Genomic DNA, 22,888 nt, shown 5'->3' with positions numbered 1-22,888 from the left:
TTTCCTGCCCTTTCTCATTGTGTATCACTAAATCTGCCATTATTTAAACACTGCTAGTGGAATTACATTCGGTTGATATGTCTTCTTGAACTGTCTTTTGCATAAGCAATTTTTTTTAAAATTAGTCCTTCAACCGGTCCAGGGCGCTATGATCTGATCAACCAACTAGTCAACTGACTTTCATAACAGGCATGGGAACCTAGAACTCAAAAGATGAATAGGATTAATACAGTGAGATTAAAAAGAATAGTGTAGGGAAAGTTTAGAAGAAAAGGGAAGATTACAGCATCACTGCTCCAGCTTTCATTGTAGTATCTGTCAATCCAGAGTCTCTCAGTGGCACTGTAATTAATTTTTAACTTCATGCCAGTGTATCACTTAATTCTCTCAATATGGACTAAAGAGTTCCCTCTATTGCACAATAATCATATCATCCAGCTATTTAACAAAAATGAGTGAAATTCACCATTAAATTATTTCTTTTTGTAGCAAATATGTGATTTTTATTTACAGTTGTCTGTACAATGGTAAAAACAAATATTTTTTCACTCTTTTCCCACAAACATTGGCATGTTGCAGTGGCATGCACAGGCAGAATGTGTTAGTTGGTTTTCATTTAGTCATTTTTGATCTTTAAAGTTGATTTCTAACATTAAAAAAAGCTATACTTGTTATAACTACCTTGTACCCTGTGATCTAAGGCATGACCATTCTTTTTTGTTTTTTCTTCTCTAAGTGAAATGGAGCTTTGTAATGAGTCCTCTATGGAGTCCTTCTGAGCTCTCTTTTCATCCTGGTTGATGAAGGTCTAAAATAGACTTTGACATGAGCACGTGGATGCGACAAGTTGGGCAGGTTGGTTTCTTTAGCAGCCACTTTTCGATACACTGTTGGAGGAAAAGAATATGGGGAAAAGAAAGTTAGCAATCCAAACTTGTTGCATTGACAGTCAACTACCAGGATTTTTGAGAGGGATGATTGGTAAATTCCCATATATGACCAAAGCTTTGATCTAACCTTTTTTTAAAATGCAGCATAAAACCCATGTATTCAGTGAATCATAGAATATAGGACTGGAAGAGACCTCAAGAGTTTATCAAGTCCAGCCCCTGCAATAAGGCAGGACCAACTAAACCTAGACCATCCCTGACAGATGTTTGTCCAACCTGTTCTTAAAAACCTCCAGTGATGGGGATTCCACAATCTCTTTCGGAAGCCTATTCCAGAGCTTAACTATCCTTATAGTTAGAAAGTTTTTCCTAATATCTAATATCTATCTCTCTTGCTGCAGATTAAGTCCTACCTTTAGTGGACATGGAGAACAATTTATCACTGTCCTCTTTACAACAGCGCTTAACATATTTGAAGACTGCTATCAGGATCCCCTCTCAGTTTTCTTTTCTCAAAACTAAACATGCCCAGTTTTTTTAACCTTCCCTCAGAAGTGAGGCTTTTTAAATCTTTTAACATTTTTCTTGCTCTCCGCTGGATTCTCTTCAATTTATGCACATCTTTCCTAAAGTGTGACAGACAGACTTGGACACAATACTCCAGCTGAGGCCTCACCAGTGCCTAGTAGAATGAAACAATTATTTCCTATATCTTACATATGACACTCCTGTCAGTACACCCCAGAATGATATTAGCCTTTTTTGCAACAGCATCATGTTGTTGACCCATGTTCAGTTTGACATCTGCTATAACCCCCAACAGTACTATCACCTATCCAGTTATTCCCCATTTTGTAGTTGTGCATTTGATTTTTCCTTCCTAAGTATAGTATTTTACACTTAACTTTGTTGAATTTTGTCTACTTGATTTCAGACCAATTCTCCAATTTCTCAAGATCATTTTGAATTCTAATCTTGTCCTCCAAAGTGCATGCAACTCCTCCCAACTTGATGTCATCTTGCAAATTTTATAAGCATATTATCCACTCCATTATCCAAGTCATTCACGAAAATATTGAATAGCATTGGACCCAGGACTCACCCCTGCAGGACCCTACTAGATACATCCTCCCTGCTTGACAGTGAACTATCAATAACTACTCTTTGAGTAGGGTCTTTCAACCAGTTGTTCACCCACCTTATAGTAATTTCATCTAGATCACATTTCCATAGTTTGCTTACGAGAATGTCAGGTGGGATTGTGTCAAAAGCATTATGAAAATCAAGATATATTCTGGCTACTGCTTCCCCCCATCCACTAGGCCAGTAACCCTATCAAAGAAGGAAATAAGGTTTATTTGGCATGATTTATTCTTGACAAATCCATGTTGGCTATCCCTTGCAACCGTATTATCCTCTAGGTGTTTACAAATTGTTTGTTTAATATTTTTTTCCAGTATCTTTCCAGTTATCCAAGTTATACTGACTGGTCTATAATTCCCCGGGTCCCCTTCTCCGGTCCTCCATGATCTCACCCATTCTCCATGAGTTCCTCTATGAATGCTGTTATTGGACTCAATTCTGCTTTCATTGAATTGACTTCAATAGGATCAGGATCAGATCCAATTTTAATTTTTCAGGAGTATAAGATCTCTCTCTCTCTCTCTCTTTAGTTAGTTAGTTAGTTAATTTAGTGCTAGATTGACAGTTCTTGAGACTAAGGTCCTGTGTTTATCCACAGAAGAGGTATAAGCAGCAGTATCAAGCTTCCCAACCATTATGCCTAAAGCATCACCTTGGGAGATCATTTCTAGGGACATGATACATTTTCTATGGCTAATTTGATCCTTGGTCACTTTGCTGAGTGTGCCAATAAGAGTGCCATTTTTGCTACTGGTTGTTGCCATGTGATCAGCTGTCCACTGAAGATTGTACCAAACCCACCAAACTCTTTCACACCAAGCATGAAACATTTATAGCAATGCTTGGCCACTTCTGTCCTGGGCCAGATTTGAACTAGAGCCTAGAAGTTAAACCCTCTCATCCCTATCCCAGTATCAATTCCGCGGAGACATCCAGATTCCATTCTTTTGCTATAATTATTTTTCAACCAATTGATATCAGGAACAAATACACACTGGATACAGAGGTTCTGATCCGGCCCTGCATTAGGGCAGTTTTTGTTACTCTCCTCTAGTACAAAGCTGTCATGGAGGCAGCTTAGCTGGGCACTGGGGAATTCATCCCGTGTAGGAGGAGCATCAAGTAGTGCAGCAGCTTCTACACCCCCCCACCTCCCCACCGCCCCATCTCAACCACCAGCATAAGGGGCTCAGTCAAAGTCTAGTTGCTGTCATGGAAGGTCATATATGGAATCCTTCCTCTTCCAAGTAAACTGTAACTGACGGGAAATAGGGCCCCCCGAGTTTCTTGCAGTACCTCTTTGTGAAAGCTGTGCATGCAGTGAAGTTCTATTATACTGCCAGTATGAAGATCATCATGACAAATAACACATGGATCCGAATCTTCATCCTTCAAAGGAACATAAATCACTGTCAGTCATAGGATGACTCCAACCCAGAACTACTTGTGGTTGAGTAACCGGATTGTATCGGATAAGTTAGCAGACCAAAGAGTGGCTTTACATATGATGTTTACTTACCTTACAGCTGAGATCTGAGTTCTATTGATCTGGGATTGAATTTATCCCATGCATAAAGAAATCTATTAATTTAAATGGCCAGGTCCCCAACTATGGATGAGTAGCACTTGTCAGAGCTGAGGAGAGGGACACAAAGATGGCCTTTGCACACCACCCCAATCCTGCAGCTGCCCTTAATTAGGCTGGTTCCCTCCTGTCAGTTGTAGAAACCAGTAAGGGCTGCTTTCTGCTATCCATATGATCTCCATATGAGAGAGCCTCCAGGGAGCAGCTCTACCAGGTTTAAGGCCATCATGGCAGCCCTTTTACTGGCATTCTGCACATCCAGGGAGCGCAGAAAATCAGCTGAGATTTGCTGTGTAGATCTGTGAGCAGATTTATCTCCTGAGGACCAAATTCTGTGCTTAGGACCCAGCCTGAATAACTTGGCCAGGCATTGGTGACGTGTATGAGGGAAAGACATCCAGGAATCCTTCCCTGTGGTCTGCAGAGCAGAAGCAGAGCTCCTCTTTGATTCATACTTCAGCCCCATGAGTAGAATAAACTCAGTTAGCTTAGGGTCCCCCATGCTATGTGGGAAGGACTGGAGGATCTCCATAGCCTTGCTGCTGAGTACAACTGTCATACATTCCTCACCTATGTCTTGTCTTCAAGGCCTTGTATACACCTGGAAAATGCATCATTTTAGCAAATATGTTAACTAACCAAATTTAAACAGCATGATGTTAAGTACAATTGTGCCATTAGCATGGACAAGGACAGTCATGTTTGAAAACATATTAGCTGGTTGTGGATAAAGCTATGATCCACCCTTTACAACTTCTTCCTGGCTATTCTCTGCATGGCTATTGTGACAAGACACTGCTGAGGGAAGCTGTGTTTGCCTACAGCTCAGGAGGGGTCATTCTGGGCTTATGATTGGCGACCTGGATTCAGAGAGATCTTCCTTGCAGGAGGAGTGGAGTCTGGCCCATCAGTTCCACAGAGTGGGTACATCCTCCTATAGACTAGCAAAGGAAGGTCTGTGAGAAGGGGACGAGCCAGATGGACTGTGTTACGCTAGGTCACACTTTTGGTCTGATTCTTCTTTGCCTAAAGTCACTTTATACCACTCTGGCAGTGTCAGTGCTTAATTTGTGCCAGGGCCTGCCAGGACTGAGCCCCAGCACCTCTGGGCTTGCAGCGTCAGTTATGAAAGTAAAAAAAATTGCCTTAGCCCCAGCGCCTAATTGCTTGAGCCCTGGCACCTCTTTTATTACAAATTAAGCACTGGGCAGTGTTAAAAGGCCTTAAAGTGGGTGTAAATAACCAAAGCAGTGTAAAGCAACCTTACTGTAAATGAAAATCAGATCCTTAGTGATGTGTGCTTCGATGAGTGAGTTTATTCCCTCATTTATTTAAATAGAGAGTAAGCTGGAGCTGCCTCAGAGCTTGTCTACACTTACCCGGGGATCGACACACGGCAATCAATACATCGGTGGTCGATTTAGCGGGTCTAGTGAGGACCTGCTAAATTGACTGCAGATCACAGTCGACTCCTGTACCTCACCTGAATGAGAAGTGCAAGGGGAGTTGACGGGAGAGCAGCTCCCGTCGACATAGCTTAGTGTGTGGACCCCGCGGTAAGTAGATCTAAGTACGTCGACTTCAGCTACTTTATTCACGTACCTGAAGTTGTGTAACTTAGATCGATCTCCCCCCGTAGTGTAGACAAGGCCACAGTGTTACAAAAAGGGAACTGATTCTCTGTGAATGTTCCTTGACTCTTGAATTCACTTCTGAGCTTAGTCCACCCAATCCTGGATGTATTATTCTTCTGGACATGCTACAAGGCCTATCTATTTTCCAGGGCTTTGGTGGATGATGGGATAATTGCATATCCTGTGATTATGACTGGTTTTCTTAGTGGATAATTTTAGGCAGTCTATATGAATATATCTAGAGACTGTATGCAGTATGTGTGCATTGAGAGCACCCAGAGCCTGGCATTGGCATCCATCAGTATTATTTAATACATCTGAGAACAAATGCAAAATGTATTCATTTGTATGTTTGCATATTTAATATTAGTTTTTTCTTTTGCTGTGTTTATTTCATGTTCTGTTTTTATGTATCTAGTGGCTCTGAGTTGTTTGGTTTTGAATTTCTGTTAGATTTCCCCCTTTTTCTTAGAATGTGTTGCTAGTATAGAAATAAATGTATCAATGGTTTCATGCTGTCCTTGTCAACTGTCACATTTAATTATAGACAGATGTAGCTGAACTTTGAGCCATCCTCAAAATCATGCTTTGATTAAATAATACATCAGAAGCATCAGGGAATTTTTACCCTGCTGTGACGCTGAACATTCACAAACCTAAAAGCGTGGGGAGTGACACTGTAAACAGTTTTGATAGTCCTCTTAGAAATCATCTTGTTACAGTTGGATCCTGCTATTGAGATGCCTATTACAGAAGAATTTCTCTGTATACCCCTGGATTCACTTCCCAGAGGAGAGTATACCAGTCAGTCTCAGGTGTCAGGAAACACAGCAGAGGAGATTATTTTAACAGAGCATTACCTATCCCTAGTGAGTCAGGGGAGGTGTAGTGTACTGGCTTTAAAATGTGCACAGACACATGTGTGATGTCACCCTTCAGTGACTGCCCCACAGAGAAACTAAAACACCTACTCCTGCCACTAGCTAGTTCTCCTTTAGCTCCAGTGATAGAGGCCTTTGCTTTAAAACTAGCTCAGTTCATCGGTATTAGTTGTTTATGAGCATTTTGAGGGAACACGTGACTTGTTTTTTTCCAGATCAGCTTCCCACATCTACTTCCATTTGCAATTCATAATTAAGCTTTTGGACCCGACAAATAGGCCTTTAACCTTTTTTTCTGATTGCCATTTGCCTTTGGCCAAATAAACAATACATTGGTTTGGAAGAAGAAGCTGTTTTGAATAATTTCAATCAGCCACTGGTGTCATGTTCCTGGAGGTCCAACTAGAGCTGGCCCTGTCATGTTAACATGGTTGGGAAACAGTGGGGACTGCAACCCAGAGAACCAGTCTAAGAATGGCTGAACTGCAGGTTTCCATCCCTGAGAGAGGTGAAGCCTGCCACCTGAGGGGTACACTCAAGAGCAAGGGTTCTCAAACTGGGGGTCGGGACCCCTCAGGGGGTTGCGAGCGGTCAGCCTCCACCCCAAACCCTGCTTTGCCTCCAGCATTTATAATGGTATTAAATATATACAAAGTGTTTTTAATTTATGGGGGGGGGGGTTTGCACTCAGAGGCTAGCTATGTGAAAGGGGTCACCAGTACAAAAGTTTGAAAAACACTGCTCAAGAGGGACTGCAAAGGGGTCCAAAGTGTAGCTCACCCAGTAGCTGTGACAGCTTCTATCCTAAATTGTTGTGTAATGTAATTTTTAAATTTTAGTTAAAGAAAATTGCATCAGCATAGCAGTTTTGTATGAAAGAAGGACTGTGTGAAATTCCAGTTTGAACACGAAAGGAACCCACTAATGACGACTGTAAATGAGCACATCTTTAGTTTTTTCATTTGTGTTTATTAATTTTATAATGTTTGCTACAAAGGAAAAACATATAACAGACACTAACTACAGGTCAATCACCTTTTTTATACTCCAAAACAAACACAAAATTAAGATGGAGCTAAGTTTTTGAAAAGCTTTACAGACAACCTAAACTTTTAAGAGTTTGGAAATTCAAAATTAAGGCTCTACTTTGCTTTAAAGTGACAAGATTTTTGCTAATCATGGAAAATCACAGTTAGGACAACCAAAAATTTTTTGACTCTTGCCTGTACTGTCATTAGCCTTCCATCTTCCCTAATAGTGTTATCCTGTCCTTGTTTTCTATAGGCAAAGCCTAGGAAAGCCCTTCCCATAATAGGGAGGGTTACATAAGAACAGCCATACTGGGTCAGACCAAAGGTCCATCTAGCCTTGTATCCTGTCTTCCGACAGTGGCCAATGCCAGGTGCTCCGGAGGAAATGAACAGAACAAGTAATCACCAAGTGATCCATCCCCTGTCACCCATTCCCAGCTTCTGGCAAACAGAGGCTAGAGACACCATCCCTGGCCATCCTGGTTAATAGCCATTGATGGACCTATCCTCCATGAACTTATCTAGTTCTTTTTTTCCCTCTGCTGAGGTAAGTCCCATCACCTGGGCAGATTTTTCCTGTGCCCAGAAGGAAATCTTGCCCATATTTGGTGGGACTCTCCCCTGAGTACAGGGAAACTTCATCCTTTGGGAGATGGGGCTTCTCTAGGCCCTGCTTAGAAAAGGCAGACCAGGAGCCCAGCTCCCTTCATTTGGCAAAGACCCTAATCATGGAAGTGGAACAAGTGGTAAAGGTAAAGGACTGCTACCCTTCCACTGAACATTCCTGCTTTGTTGGATTGTGGAAGCAATGTTCTCTCTTGGCAATCTCCCTGAAGAACACAGATTGGTGAGGGTTAGTCTGGTTTTATTGGGGAAGTCTTTGGATTACAGGGGCATAAGAGAGATAAGGTCGGAAATGAGACAATGAGGGTTCACAGGAATTGTGGAGTGGGTAAGTGAGACAGTAAATGGGGCGGGGAGGACCAGCACAAGAGAGATTGAGGTAGATGAGTGAGGCCTGGGGGTAGAAGTGGGAGGGTGCATTAGTTCACGGGTGGGGAAATTGACATTGGGTGCATGGTGGGGAGAGATGAGGTGGAGCAAGGGTAACACGGAGGGATAGTAAAGGGTAAGGAAACGTGGTGAAGCAATGAGGTATAGCAGGGACAGGCGGGGCAGAAGCAAGAGCCTGGATTTAAACAGAGCCAGTGATATATTCAGTGAAAGCTGTGTATTCCCTTTTGTTTTATTGCTTCAATAAATGTTTGGGGGGTGGTTAAAAAAAGAAATTTTTCATTTACAAGACAAACCAAACCAACTGTCAGAGCTGTATAGCGCTTGGCAGTTTGTGTGACATTTTTCTTTCTCAAACCTCTTGATAAGTCTGGGCTCAATTTCCAATTTTTAACAAAAATTTAAATGAAGCGGGTTACATGTGATTTTGCAAGGGTCTGCAACCTGTGTTCATTCTCCTTTTAAATGAGCACGTCCACTGCTGTGATAAATCTAAATCTGACTGAAATCCAGATTAAAATGATGCAGGGCTCACTTAAACCTTGCTCCAACTAGGCACGCACTCTCCTTAAAGCAAGTGTCACGCTTATAATGGAGAAAGTAAAAAGAGGACAATAGAAACACAGCTTCAAAAGTATCACTGTAATCATTTTATTTTAAAAATTAGGGTTTACTTTACTTTAGCTAACTGGCCTCTTCCATCTAATCAAAACAAAACAACAAAACTCACTTTACTCTTTCAGTAAATGGCTCCAATACACTGTAACCTTTTATGCAGAAATCTCTCTTTTTAATGCCTCCTGAGGATGGAAGCTATTAGCTTTGTTTTCCAGCAGAAATCTCTGGTATTTCTTCTTCCTCCTGCTCTTTCTTTGGCTCCCTCTTCCCTCCCTCTTTCTTGTGAGATCTGCTCTTGGACATGCACATCCTCCCTCGCTCTCTCCTCTCCTTCATGCCCTCAGGTTGCTGAAAGGAAAATAGAATGGAGAAAATTAGAAACAAATCCCCAAAAGAGTGACAAAAGCTCATAATTTATTTCATCAAAAATATATTATAAAAATGCTGGTCACCTACCTGTGCCAAATCAGCATTAACATGAGTGTCTCAAACTCATGGCCCCAGAGTAGTCACCCTAAAACCCAGCAGGGTGCAACATGTGTTCCCCTATAACCTCGGTATGCTGCACACCTACAGGTGGGATCACCCATCTGAAAGGCCATGAGGGAGGAGGAGCCCTGGGATTTCAGACCAGCCTCTGTCTTGCTACTCTCTCACTTGATCCAGGTTGTAATGAAGCCTCCACATGCCTTGATGATGTTCTCTGTTGGTTCTGAAGACCTCCCCAAACACAGGTGCTGAAGGTTATTAGCTGTCATCAGTGCAAATTTCAAGAGGGAAGCAATACACTAAGAATGAGGTTGAATAGGATTGCCTCTTCCCCATGTATCTTTCCTGTGTTGCAGTGTAAAGGATGGATTGAATGCCACCTCAAGGACTTTTATAGTGTTCAAAGAAATAGGAATTCTCATGGCTAAACTTGAAATCCAAGTTCAAGTGTACTCTCAAATTCTCTCTCATATTTTTGACAGCTAACGTCCAATACTGGAAGGTGCTGAACACCTTCAACTTGCATTGGCTTCAAGGGGCTTTGAACGTAAGCAGCACCTTGAAGGATCAGGCTGCCTGAAAGATGAACCGAAGTATACCCCAGTTACACCCCAGGGAAACACTAATGTTATCTACACACATTCTGGTTTCCTTCTAAAGTACAGTCAGAAGTGAGAACTTTGTGTATTATATGCAGTACATTTATCCAAACCGTATTGTGCACTTACAGACTATCTAGCCATAGGCAACTCTTGCAAACAATAAATAAACCAGAATAGTTATGTGGAGAAAAGCAAAAGGGACAGTGCAAGGTCCTAAATGAAATAAATTCTGAGCTCAGCAGTCCCTAAAGGGGAAAAAGAGGTTACAAAGGTGCACATAAAGTTATAACAATAGTCTTATACGCTGTAATTATCATCCTCATGATAATTGTCATCTTCGTGAGCCTGGAGCAGTCCTTGTGTTCAGGGAGTCGAAGGACTGTGATTTTGTGGCTGGTTCCTGCCCGGGAGCACAAGCAAAGTGAAGGACATTTATGACATATCTCTCCTCTCTGTCCCACCACTCAAAGCCAGTCAGAATCTGTTCCCAACTGCCAGCCCTTTCTTCTCCATGTACCATACTCCACTTTATATTAAGTCATCAAATTAAAGGATATTTTACCACTTTTAAAAACTACAGATCAGCTGGTGTAAACCAGTGTGGCCAAATTTACTTTAATGGAGCTTTGCAAATTAATGCCAGATGAGGATCTGACCCTAAGAGTTCACAACTTGAAAATTTAATCACTGCTTTTAAAATAGCTTTTGTCTATGAAAGAGATAGGGTAGCCAATCTCGTCTCTTTGGAGCTGAATTCAGCAACTTATATAAGCTGGTGCCTATCCCTGAAGCATGTGAGTGGGCCCACTGAATGTAATGAATGGGAGTAGTCCTATTGAAATCTCATGCTTAAGACACCTGCTCAAATGCCTTGCTGGACCAGAGTCAACTTGAAATCTAGCAAAACAAAAAATAACAAGAGTTAAAAGTCATTTCAGGTTTTGGATCTGCTCCAGAGTCCATCTATCGATTTTTTTGTGGTTTTACAATCACATCTTCTTTTTGTAAAGATTTTCTCTCCCATACTGCTGTATGAAAGACTCACACAAACAGCTGAAAATGACTACACACAAAGTATTGTTAAATGCAAAGAAAACAAATTGGAAAACGAGAGAGAAATATTTCCCCCTCTGTTTATTCAGTTCTAGTAATCTTAAGTTTCACTGGCAACAATAAGTAAAACCTTTTCAGGCAGTGTGATTCAAGTTGACTGTGTTCCTTTTATGAAAGGCCTTGAAATAAAAAATGCTAAAATGTATTATTCTCTCTCCATTTTTATGAATAGTTAAGACGGGAGAATATGTGTTAAATCCTAGGAAACTGAACTATAAGACAGAAACTATTGTAACTGGTTGTGTCATCAAGGCAAATAGAAAATATAGTAAAATGCCTATGCTTCAGGGGCCATCTTACGAGTAACACTCTATATGGTTAAACAGGTCAGTAGCAACGGGAAAGAGGGCTAAGGTGAGCAGCTACCTGTCCAGCTATAAAAAGCAGCACAATTTTAATATTGTAACACTTCATTGGCACAGCTGGAGAATCCATTTAAAACATCTTACCACCACGGTCAGTCCAGGCTAGCTAGTTGCCTTATTTTGGAATCCCACCAGCAACTGGTATAGAGAATGGCACGACATTAAGGGTGTTCAGGCTAATAATATATTATCAAACTAAGCCTGTTTGTGCTACTGTACAAACTGCCTCATTTAAGAGACTAATCCAAATGCATCCTTGGTATATCCCCATTGAAGTCAATGGGATGAATTTGGCTCATTGTTTCTTATGTGGACTAAGCACCCGTAATGGTGGTTACCTACCAAAGAAACGGAGCGCTTGATTTTGAAATGCAGTTGCTTCTCAAAGGATTCTGAAAATTCCTGGATCGAGTTTGATCTACTTGTTGATCCCGAGCCATCTGGTGAGGATATTTTGCATGCCTTTGTGTGACAATGGCATTTAACATCTTGACCCTCTTGAAATTCCTTGCAGCCCCTCAAGTGGCCTGAAGATGGGGTTTTGGTAGATGCATGAAGTCTTGTCATATGGATGGACGAAAGCTTGGCCTGCAATAGAAGACGTCAATGTTCAGTACTACGTATAAAAGCAGAGCAGCCTTTATGTACATCAAACTCTGCTACAGAATGGATGAAGGACGCTGTACAGCCTCTTGTAGCCTGCCCGCCCTGTGCCACGAACCACCCTGCCAAGGACCCTCCACAGAGACCAAAGCAGAATTTGCCCCTTAGTTAAATTTTTCAATTGCGGATACCTAACCTTAGGCATTCAAATAAGTAGCCTAATTATTAGAGGTGCTGAGTACTCTCGGCATCCATTGATTCCAGCTGCAATTGCGGCTGCTCAGCACCTCTAAAAATCAGGGCACCGTGGCTACATTTATCTGTGAGCTAGGGGAGTGATTCCCAGCTCGTGCAGACATACTCGTGCTAGCTCTCATTGCGCTAGCACGCTAAAAAACAATAGTATAGCCATGGTAGCACGGGCAGCGAGGGTAGCATGGGCTGGCTGCCACGTGCACAAACCTGCCTGAACCTGTGCTACCGCGGCTACACTAGTATTTTTAGTTCGCCGGCTTGATGAGAGCTTGCGCGAGTATGTCTGCGTGAACTGGGAATCAATCTGCTAGCTTATAGCATAGATGTAGCCTTAGTTTAGGTGCCTTACCTTTAGGCACCCAAGTTTGAAAAATTTGGACTCTCTGTAGCTCAGTTTCCTCAGCTGTCCAAAGAAGATAACATTTACTGATCTGCCTCACAAGGATGTTGTGAGGATTAATTCAATGTTTGTAAAGGAGAATGAAGTGACATATAAGTACTAAGTATTATATAGCCTTCGAAATAGTCAACAGTGTCTTTCTGAAGTTGGAGCCAGATCCTCGGGTGCTATAAATCAGAGTAGCTCCATTGACTTCAAGGAAGCTACACCTGAGAGCAACAAAAACGATTAAAGGTCTTGCAAGCATGACCTACAAGGAAAAAAGTGGGTTTGTTTACTCTGGAAAAGACTGAGGGGAGACATAAGAGTCTTCAAATATTTAAATGTTACAGATTGGAGGGTGATAAATTGTTTTCCTTATCCACTGAGGACAGGACAAGAAGTAATAGGCTTAAATTGGAGCAAGGGAAATTTAGATTAAAACTTCGTAAGTGTAAGGGTAGTTGAGCACTGGAACAAATTACCTAGGGAGGGTGTGGAATCTCTGTCATGGGAGGTTTTTAAGAACAGATTAGACAAACACTTGTCAGGGATGGTTTTGATAATATTAAGTCCTGCCTCAGTGCAGGGGACTGGACTAGATGATCTATCGAGGTCCCTTCCAGTCCTACATTTCTATAATTCTATAATTCTATACCAGCTGAGGATCTGTCCCACAGTCTAGAAATATATTCTAAGAAAAGATGGGAAAGAGCATTAAATATGAGGTATATTTTCTGAACGGGGCTTATGCATTAGCCACAGGCTTAATGCACAGTCTTTCCCACGCACAGTGATCCCACGCAGCACCCAGCAAGGAGGGGACACCAGTGAGGCTGGAAGCGCTGTCTGCCTCAGAGCAGGCATGACTGAGGCCTTGGCTATGGCCTGATTTTCCCACTCCTCTGTGTGCTCGTAAGCAGCTGCAGAGCTATGGTCTAGCAAGGGCCACTGTGGAGCTCACTCTCCCCTATTCCCCATATACACACAGGCATTCGGAGCCTGATTTTCTTATACGCTGAGCACCTGCAGCTCCCATTGACTACATCTGGTGTTCTGGGTGTTCTGCACCTCTTAAAATTAGACCCTACATCTGATGTCTGCTGCCTCTGGCTAATACTACTCCAGTGATTTACCTCCTTCTACTGTCCGTAACATGACTCTAGCTCTTAGAGTCATGATAGAACCTATGAGCCGCACCTCTCTGATTTCTTACACCCACCGAATTTTTGAATTGTGCATTCTGGGTCTGATGCACTAATAATGGTACTGTTATTTGCAGAGGTCTCCAGGTCTCTCTTATTAGCAGTAGTAGCGCAAAGCTAAGCCTACTGGGAGCAGCCACACTGACATACAATACAAAAATGGTCCCAAACATGAGACCCAGAAAATATCCATAAAGCCCACAAATGTTGGTGTGGTCTATCAGAACACAGGAAGTCAGTGAAAAGCCAAACTACAACACCCTGTATCCTAGACAAATAGCATACCTTACTACAGAAAGCAATAATTGGGAGCAATAATTGTCTGCCTGCAGAAATCAGTGTGCCAGCATGGGATGAAACAGTTTCAGTGGATTTCTAACAATACAGGGAGTGAGTGGACTTGGCTCAGACAGTCAGACTCCGAAGGATTAAAAATAAATAAATAAATAAATAAATAATCTCACTGACATTTACATTTGTGCCGGCCCAGATACTGCCATATTTGAAGCAAGACAGAGCTATGCATTTTTCATCAAGATATGACAGTCCCATATACATGGATTTTGACTTTTTAATTGGTTGTTTCGATTTACACACTGGCAGTAATTAAAATCCCATGCTGCAGCCCAGGTGTAATTAGTAAAGTCAGTGTGTCAAACTCAAAAGGGCTGAGAACTTAAAAATTGGACAGTAACAGACTGTGAATCCCAGTGATGATTGAACCTGGTGATATTCTCAACCATGTGTAGTTCTTTCCATAGCTTCACACTGACCCAAAACACATTTTAGGCTTCAGAGTGATGTTTGGGGTTATTGTGTGTGCTGATTATGTTGCTGTGCAGGGAAAGTTGTGTAGATTTGTGCAGGTGGCAAATGACGGGTATGTGCTGCAGTGAGGGGCTATGTGTGTTTGGAATTACTGTGTATGCTGGTTGTGTTGTGTGAATGATTGCATTGATTTGTGTCTGGCAGAAGGCTGTGTAGGTAGATTTGTGTTGGATTGTGCACATGGCAGTTGGACACACACGTGTGGCTTTTGGACCATGTAATCCACCATCTGTGCAGTCTCCCTCATACAACCAATGAAACTGTTGCATGCAAATTAACTGTAGAGGAAGGGTGGCGATTGGTTGAGTTACCTCTGATATCACAATGGTCTAAGACTCTTGGCATGTCATAGATTCATGCCTAACTGTAGCTGTACACCACAAGGGTGTAATTTGTTAAGTCAAAATGGCTGAGAACTTGAAAATTTGATGCTAACAGACCATGAATCCTGGTGGTGATTGAACCTGGTGATATTGTGAACAAAAATGCTTGTAGCTGCTTCCATCATTTTACACTGACTTGATAGACATAACAGGTTTCAGAGCAACACACTGAGTGACATTCTTGGAATCTTGTTATATAGATTTTTCTTGTGACTTAATGTCCTGATAATTGTTAACTTGTACATCCCACTTTTGCAGCAGAATTCTGCAAATCTTTACCTTTTCCACACATTTTTACTACAGATGGAACCACCTTGGTCTCAGGGCTATTCATCTTGTACTGTATCCTCTCAGTTCTCATTTCCAAACATAACTTCCTTCAGTAAGCACCAGTACAATCACTTTTGAGAAAAGCTGTAATGATTCTGGTCAAACTATTTTTACTTTGAAGCATAAACTGTTTCAAACAGGTCGATTTGGCTGTATTTACTGTTAGGTCATATTGTATTATGGTTTAAAAGTACATCAAAGCAATCAATTAAGTTTTGGGGGAAAGTAAACATACTATGTTAAACTGAACAAAACTATAGCTTTTGAGTCTATTTCCTGGGTCAATGTGTGCATCGATTACTGGAAAAATCTCTTAGAGTCTATTCTTCGGAGATTTGGGCAAAAACAGGAGGACTTTTGAGATCCAGGATTATATTCCATCATTCTTTCTGTGTAGTATTTGAAAATATTCTATTTTTTAATTAACGCATTTTTAAAATTTGCATTCACAATGTGGAATTATAAAACAAGGTCTGAAGCAAAAGACAGACTGAAAAGCACATTCTAGACATGACAATTGCTCCAGCTAAGGAACAAGTCTTCCTCAAAAATGTGTATCTGCCTCAGAGCAGATCATTGAATAGGCCACATTAAAGATGCACATTAAAGATGAGTAGGCCTCGGTGCAGATCACTGAGGCAGGGCCATATTAAATACCAATCTATATAATCATATTGTTGTGACTCCAGGGTCAATTCTAGGGTTACCATATTTGAACTTTCAAAAAAGAGGACACTCCGGGGGGGGGGGGGGAGTGTAGCCCCGCCCCCTAGCCACTCCCTCCCAATTCCCGCCCCCCTGACTGCCCCCCACAGAACCCCCAACCCATCCAACCCTCCCTGCTCCTTGTCCCCTGATCGCCCCTTCCCGGGACCCCTGCCCCTAATCACCCCCCGGGACCCCACCCCTTATCTAAGCCTTGTAGCGGCACAAACAGCTCCTGCTCCCGTTTTGCTACCCGTGTGCTGAAGCTGCAGGGGAGGGAGAGGGAAGCGGGGGGGGGGGGGGGGTTTTGCTGCCAGAGCGGCCCCAAGTGAGCGGCTCAATCCGGCGCGGCTGCCCTGTCAGCCGCTTTTGGGTCTTTAGATAGCCGTCCGGGGGGAAATCCCAGACATTTTTAGCTTTTTACAAATTCCCCCCGGACGGCTATTTAAAGACCCAAAAGCCGGACATGTGCGGGGAAACCCGGACGGATGGTAACCCTAGAAATTCCAGCCCAAACAAAGAGAAGACAGACTGACACCAGGCATGGAGGTGGTCTGGGGGAAAGAGTAGAGATGTGGCAACTAAAGGTCTGACCACCTATCCACTAGGTGATGCCTCCAGTGAGCACCAGCCATCACAAGCAGGATTTATGCTGACTGCATAGCCCAGAATATAAAATGTTTTTCCTTTTATAAGCCACATATTTTTATTGAAGAAAACTATTCATGCTCTGAGGCGTTAAGCTCCCTCAGCTCCCATAGACAGAGTTGCTCTTCACTGTACCAACGTTACTGTTGATTGTTTGTTGGGGCCTATTCAAGAATCACAGTAGATTTGGAGCATGTAGGCCCCAGCACATCAGACATTCAGAATCCAAAACTATCTGTCCATTTCTTTGTTTCCTTTGAAGAACCTCATAACCAAGCATTCTGTGCCTGAAAATGGTTTGAGCCTAGAATCAGGTTTGTCTTCTTTAATAGGGTGGTGATAGGCAAACCTTTAGTCTGACTTGGTTTTGCTTCTCCATAGATCAGTGGTTCTCAGCCTATTTTCCATTGTGGGCCGCATATGTAGCTCTCTATGTGTTATTTGGGCCGCATCCACACACTATATATACTACCTGTGCGGCCCTGAGGATGTCATATGGGCCCCAATTGTGTGGTGACTGGGGTGCAAACGGCCCACAGCCTGCAGGCTGAGACCCACTGCCATAGATAAAGTGTCAGTAATTTCAACAGCAGCAACCCAGCAAACCTGACCTGTAAGAAAATGTTAAAAAAACTGGACATGTTTAGCCTTGAGAAAAGAAGACCCACCTGATAACATCTTCAAATATGTTAAGGGCTGTTATAAAAAAGACGATGATCCACTGAAGATAAGTCAAGAAATAATTGGCTTAATCTGCAGCAAGGCAGTTTTTGTTAGATATTAGGAAAAAAATGTGCAGCTATAATAATAGTTAAGTACTGGAATAATCTTCTAAGGGAGGTTGTGGAGTGTTCACCATTGGAGGATTTTAAGAATAGGGTATGGTCAGGGATGGTCTAGATTTACTTGGTCCTGCCTTAGTGGAGGGGGGTGGAGTAGATGACCTCTTGAAGTCCTTTCTAGCCCTACACTTCTATGATTTCTACCCTTGCACTTATGTCGCTTGCTTATCAAATTCACCACTGAGAGTAGCAATGTCTTCTGGAAAGTGGACATATTTATATAGAAATAAACTCTCTTTCCTTTTCTGCCTTCCACATAACTCAGTTTTCCACTCAGAGAACCTGAGGAGATAAAGTTTTATAATTTTCAAATGCCCAGAACAGGGCACATGTCTCATTTGTGTCTGGCACTGAGGGGACTAATTCTCTTTGCATATGTGACACACGTGCATAAAATGCTTTGGCAAAAAGAATTTGGCCTGAGCTGGATTATATTTAATGATGGATGATAAATGATGGTAAAATGTGTAAAAAAAGACCAGACAGCAAGTGTGAAAAATCGGGATGGGGTTGGGGGGTAATAGGAGCCTATATAAGAAAAAGACCCACAAATCGGGACTGTCCCTATAAAATCAGGACATCTGGTCACCCTAAAAAAAAGATCACAGCTGCTGATTTCAGGAACTTCAGCAAGGCATCATAACCCACTGTATTTAAAGTTTGCAGTGATCACTGAGTCAATCAAAGGATTTGAAACAGATCTCTAGAATTTCTGATGGCAGTTCTCATGTGTACCACTGCCTCATGCGTACAGGCAAGAGTATGCCATGGTATCCAACTAAGATTTTTTGGGAAGGAGTGGCAGCATAGATTTTAGTTAGGTAGTAATGCCTAATAGTTAGAGTAGGGCATGGGAGCCAGGATTCCTGAGTTCTGTTCCCAGATCTGCTAATGATCCACTGAGTGACACTGAATACTTAAGTCCTATGTGCTCATAAGAATATAAGAATGGCCATACTGGGTCAGACCAAAGGTCCATCTAGCCCAGTATCCTGTCTTCCAACAGTGGCCGATGCCAGGTGCCCCAGCGGGAATGAACAGAACAGGTAATCATCCAGTGATCCATCCCCTGTCTCCCATTCACAGCTTCTGGCAAACAGAGGCTAGGGACACCATCCCTGACTATCCTGGCTAATAGCCATTGATGGAGCTATCCTCCATTAACTTATCTAGATCTTTTTTGAACCCTATTATAGTCTTGGCCTTCACAACATCCTCTGGCAAGGAGTTCCACAGGTTGACTGTGCATTGTGTGAAAAAATACTTCTTTTTGCTTGTTTTAAATCTGTTGCCTATTAATTTCATTTGGTGATCCCTAGTTCTTGTGCTATGAGGAGTAAATAATACTTCCTATTTACTTTCTCCACACAACTCATGATTTTATAGATCGCTGTCATATTCCCCTTAGTTGTCTCTTTTCCAAGCTGAAAAGTCCCAGTCTTATTAATCTCTCCTCATTCGGAAACTGTTCCATACTCCTAATAATTTTTGTTGCCCTTTTCTGAAACTTTTCCAATTCCAATATATCTTTTTTGAGATGTGGCGATCACATCTGCAGTGCAGTATTCAAGATGTGAGTGTACCATGGATTTATATAGAGGCAATATGATATTTTCCGTCTTATTATCTATCCCTTTCTTAATAATTCCAACATTCTGTTCGCTTTTTTGACTGCCGCTGCACATTGAGTGGATGTTTTCAGAGAACTATCCACAATGACTCCAAGATCTCTTTCTTGAGTGGTAACAGCTAATTTAGACCTCATCATTTTATTTGTACAGTTGGGATTATGTTTTCCAATGTGCATTACTTTGCATTTATCAACATTGAATTTCATCTGCCATTTTGTTGCCCAGTCACCCAGTTTTGAGAGATCCTTTTGTAGCTCTTTGCAGTCTGCCTGGGACTTAACTATCTTGAGTAGTTTTGTATCATCTGCAAATTTTGCCACCTCACTGTTTACCCCTTTTTCCAGATCATTTATGAATATGTTGAATAGGAATAGTCCCAGTACAGACCCCTGGGGGACACCACTATTTACCTCTCTCCATTCTGAAAACTGATCATTTATTCCTACCCTTTGTTTCCTATCTTATAACCAGTTACCAATCCTTGAGAGGACCTTCCCTCTTATCCCATGACTCAACTTCCTCTCTGCAAAATGGGAATGATAATAATACATCAGAGACATGTTGTGAGGTTCATTTCATTAATGTCTATAAATGATACTAGGATCCTGAAATTAAAAGTGAAAATTATTATTAATTTTCTTATAGCAGTTAGCAGGGGGAGTTGTTTTACAAATCTTTGTCAATACATGGCTAGACATAGATAACTTGTATTGCCCATTGCATAAGTGACCATGTGCATGCAATGGCAGGTCTGCCATGGGAGATTATGGCACACGGTGAATGCATGAAATGGCTAAAGGAGAGGATTCTAAGAAACTACAAGTGCCACTGTTTGGATCATTTTTAGAAACAGATCAGAGGCTTCATTTTTCAACCCTAAAAAGAACAGGAGTACTTGTGGCACCTTAGAGACTAAATAAATTTGTTAGTCTCTAAGGTGCCACAAGTACTCCTGTTCTTTTTGCGGATACAGACTAACATGGCTGCTACTCTGAAACCAATTTTTCAACCCTGTTCATTGCAAATTGGTCAGGTTTCTAGATCAGAAATTTCTAGTCTCAAATTATATATATATATAAATATATATTGTCCTGAGACTGAGAAACAAAACAGGTGAAATGTATCCCTGGTGTAATTCCACTGAAGTAAGATGAATTTATCCAAGAACACTAATAGAAGTGGCAACTCCTAGTCCCATTGAAGTTAACAGCAAAACTCTCATTGATTGGTTATGGTGGCTTCTGGGAAAACCCCCCCGTCTTCCCTCTCTTTACTGCAAAAGCACAGGGATCTAGAAAATACTCCAGGCACCTCTGATTCAGGAAACCATCTCTATTCAGCAAAGTACTTAAGCACACGCTTAACTCTAAGTATGATGTGTGACTCCTATGCCCAAATAAATGTGTTAGTCTCTAAGGTGCCAGAAGGACGCCTCGTTGTTTTTGCTGATATAGACTAACACAGCTACCACTCTGAAACCTGTTCTGAGAGAGACATTACCCACAGTCAGCAAAACTGATGAACTTTTTTATGTACTAGGAAAGGTTGTGTTAAACCTATGGCTATATAAATACATTCTGGGTCACACCCTAAGGTGGAGAAGTCACTCAGCATAGATCCATCCCAGGATCTGCCCCAAGAATGAATTTGACTGGACAGTTCAAAAACTGGTGAATCTGGGTTGCAGCTTCAACCTGTCTCCTGAACTTGACTCAAGTACCAAAGTAGAGTGTTTTTAAAAAAGCAAACCTATTCTAACAATGAAAAACCCCACAGCATAATATATGTCAGAGAAAAGGAACCAAGGGTTCAGCATGGGTAGATTAAATTCAACAAGGTAATATAGTCTCCACATGGGGTTAATGCAGAAAATTGCTTGCAAAAATAGCTGGATCTCCACAATACAATAGTAAGCTTAGTTATATATAGCATCTTTCATTTCAATGATTCATAGATTTTAAGACCAGAAGGTACCATTATGATCATCTAGTCTGACCTCAAGGAGAAGTTATGCATGCAGACAGGTGGTGCCAAGGACAGCAGGGTCAGATTTGTCTGATTCAGAATAGTTACAGAATTAGACCCTGATCCTGCAAAGACATAGGCACCTACATCACTTTACATACGAGAGTAGTCTCTTTGAAGTCAATGGGACTGTTCATGTGTGCAAAGTTACTCAGGTGCTTAAGGCTTTGCAGGATCAGGGTCTTAAATTGATAACACATTTTACATAATTATACTACAGATTTGTGTACCACATAATTATGCTGGCTCACCCTTATAAAACGGTGCGTCAGCCCGCACTAGCGATACTGCAGTGGTTTAGGAGATAACCGTCTTTTTTTTTTTTTTTTTTTTGTAAATGCAATTCTGCACTCCTTACTCAGGCAAGACCCCCATTGAAGTCAGTGGGAGTTTTGCCCAAGCAAGGAGAGCAGGTTTGGTCCCTACAAGAAGAAGAACGTGAGATGGCTAAGCAAAAGCAGTGAAGTAGGGGGTCCTGGACAGAAATCTTTCTGGAATACTCCTTCCACGCGGGCTTAATCCTTGGCTGCCTTCCTGTCATGCATTTTCTAACAATTAGTCATTTTATTTCTATGTAAAAAGTTTCATTAAAAATAACTGTTAAACAACAAAGGATCTATACAATAGCTCACTCCCCGAAGCTGGAGCAGAATCTGAGACAACCTAAAAACAACGAGGAATCCTTGTGGCACTTTAGAGACTTCAACGAGAAACTGCAGAACTGGAATTAATTTGCAAAATTGACACCAAATTAGGAATTAGGCCTGAATAAAGTCTGTGAGTAGCTGGGTCACTACAAAAAGTAATTTTCCCTCTGTTGATATTCACCCCTTCTTGTCAACTGTTGGGAATAGGCCACTTCCACCTTGATTGAATTGGCCTAGTTAGCACTGACCCCCCACTTGGTAAGGCATTTCCCATCTTTTCATGTGCTGTAATATATATACCTCTATGCAGCTGATGAAGTGGGTTTTAGCCCACAAAAGCTTATGTCCAAATAAATTTGTTAGTCTCCAAGGTGCCACAAGGATTCCTTGTTGTTTTTGCTGATACAGACTAACACGGCTACTCCTCTGAAACCTGAGATAACCTAATCCTTCCTTCCAGAACCAAACCTGTCAGGGAATAACCCTAAACCCCTCTCACTCTCCCTTCATTGTCTTTTACAGAACTCATCCTCATTCAATAAGTAATTAAAGCACATCCATTCCCTTATGCTGTGAGCACAGCCCATATACGCCTCCTAACTTCCCCTATGGCTTAAACTCTTAAGGAGTGAAAACATTTTGCTCATCCAGTTGAGATACCTTAATTGTTTTTCTGGCATGGAGCTAACTTTCTTTCTTTCATTATAAAGGTACTAGGAGCCTGATGTTGAGAGATGCTGAGCACCCACACCTCCCAATGCAGCCAACAGGAATTGCATTTACTCAGTAATGTGTATCACACTTATCACCACAGTATCTCAAGATCAGACCCTTGATGAGGCACTTATCCCGGCTCTCCCCCCAACACACACACACACACACACTTCTTACTGGAAGGGAGGCTCTCCTTTCACTAAAGGCTCGCGTCTGGCGTTTCCTGTAGCCTCTACCCTCTTTCTCATTCTCATCAATCAAGCTGTGACCCCAGAAACTGCTCATCCATTTTGCAAAGGAAATGTCATCATCCTCTTCATATTCCATG

General features: G+C 41.8%; 1 protein-coding gene across 1 annotated transcript; it reads right to left on the bottom strand.

The window, feature by feature from the left end:
- Nucleotides 1-788: 788 nt before the first annotated feature.
- On the bottom strand, nt 789-22,887 carry LNP1 (leukemia NUP98 fusion partner 1). The gene is made up of 4 exons (XM_026658976.1): nt 22,738-22,887; nt 11,708-11,953; nt 3,330-3,422; nt 789-887 (listed from the first exon to the last, which is right to left on the bottom strand). The coding sequence occupies exons 1-4, from the start codon at nt 22,885-22,887 to the stop codon at nt 789-791; spliced, it is 588 nt and encodes a 195-aa protein (XP_026514761.1).
- Nucleotide 22,888: the final 1 nt, after the last annotated feature.

This window comes from Terrapene carolina, unplaced genomic scaffold, assembly GCF_002925995.2.
Source record: "Terrapene carolina triunguis isolate 2854851 unplaced genomic scaffold, T_m_triunguis-2.0 Scaffold558, whole genome shotgun sequence".
NCBI classification, from domain to species: Eukaryota; Metazoa; Chordata; order Testudines; family Emydidae; genus Terrapene; species Terrapene triunguis.
Note: the sequence above shows the minus strand (reverse complement) of the source record. Positions and strands in the feature narration are given on the sequence as shown.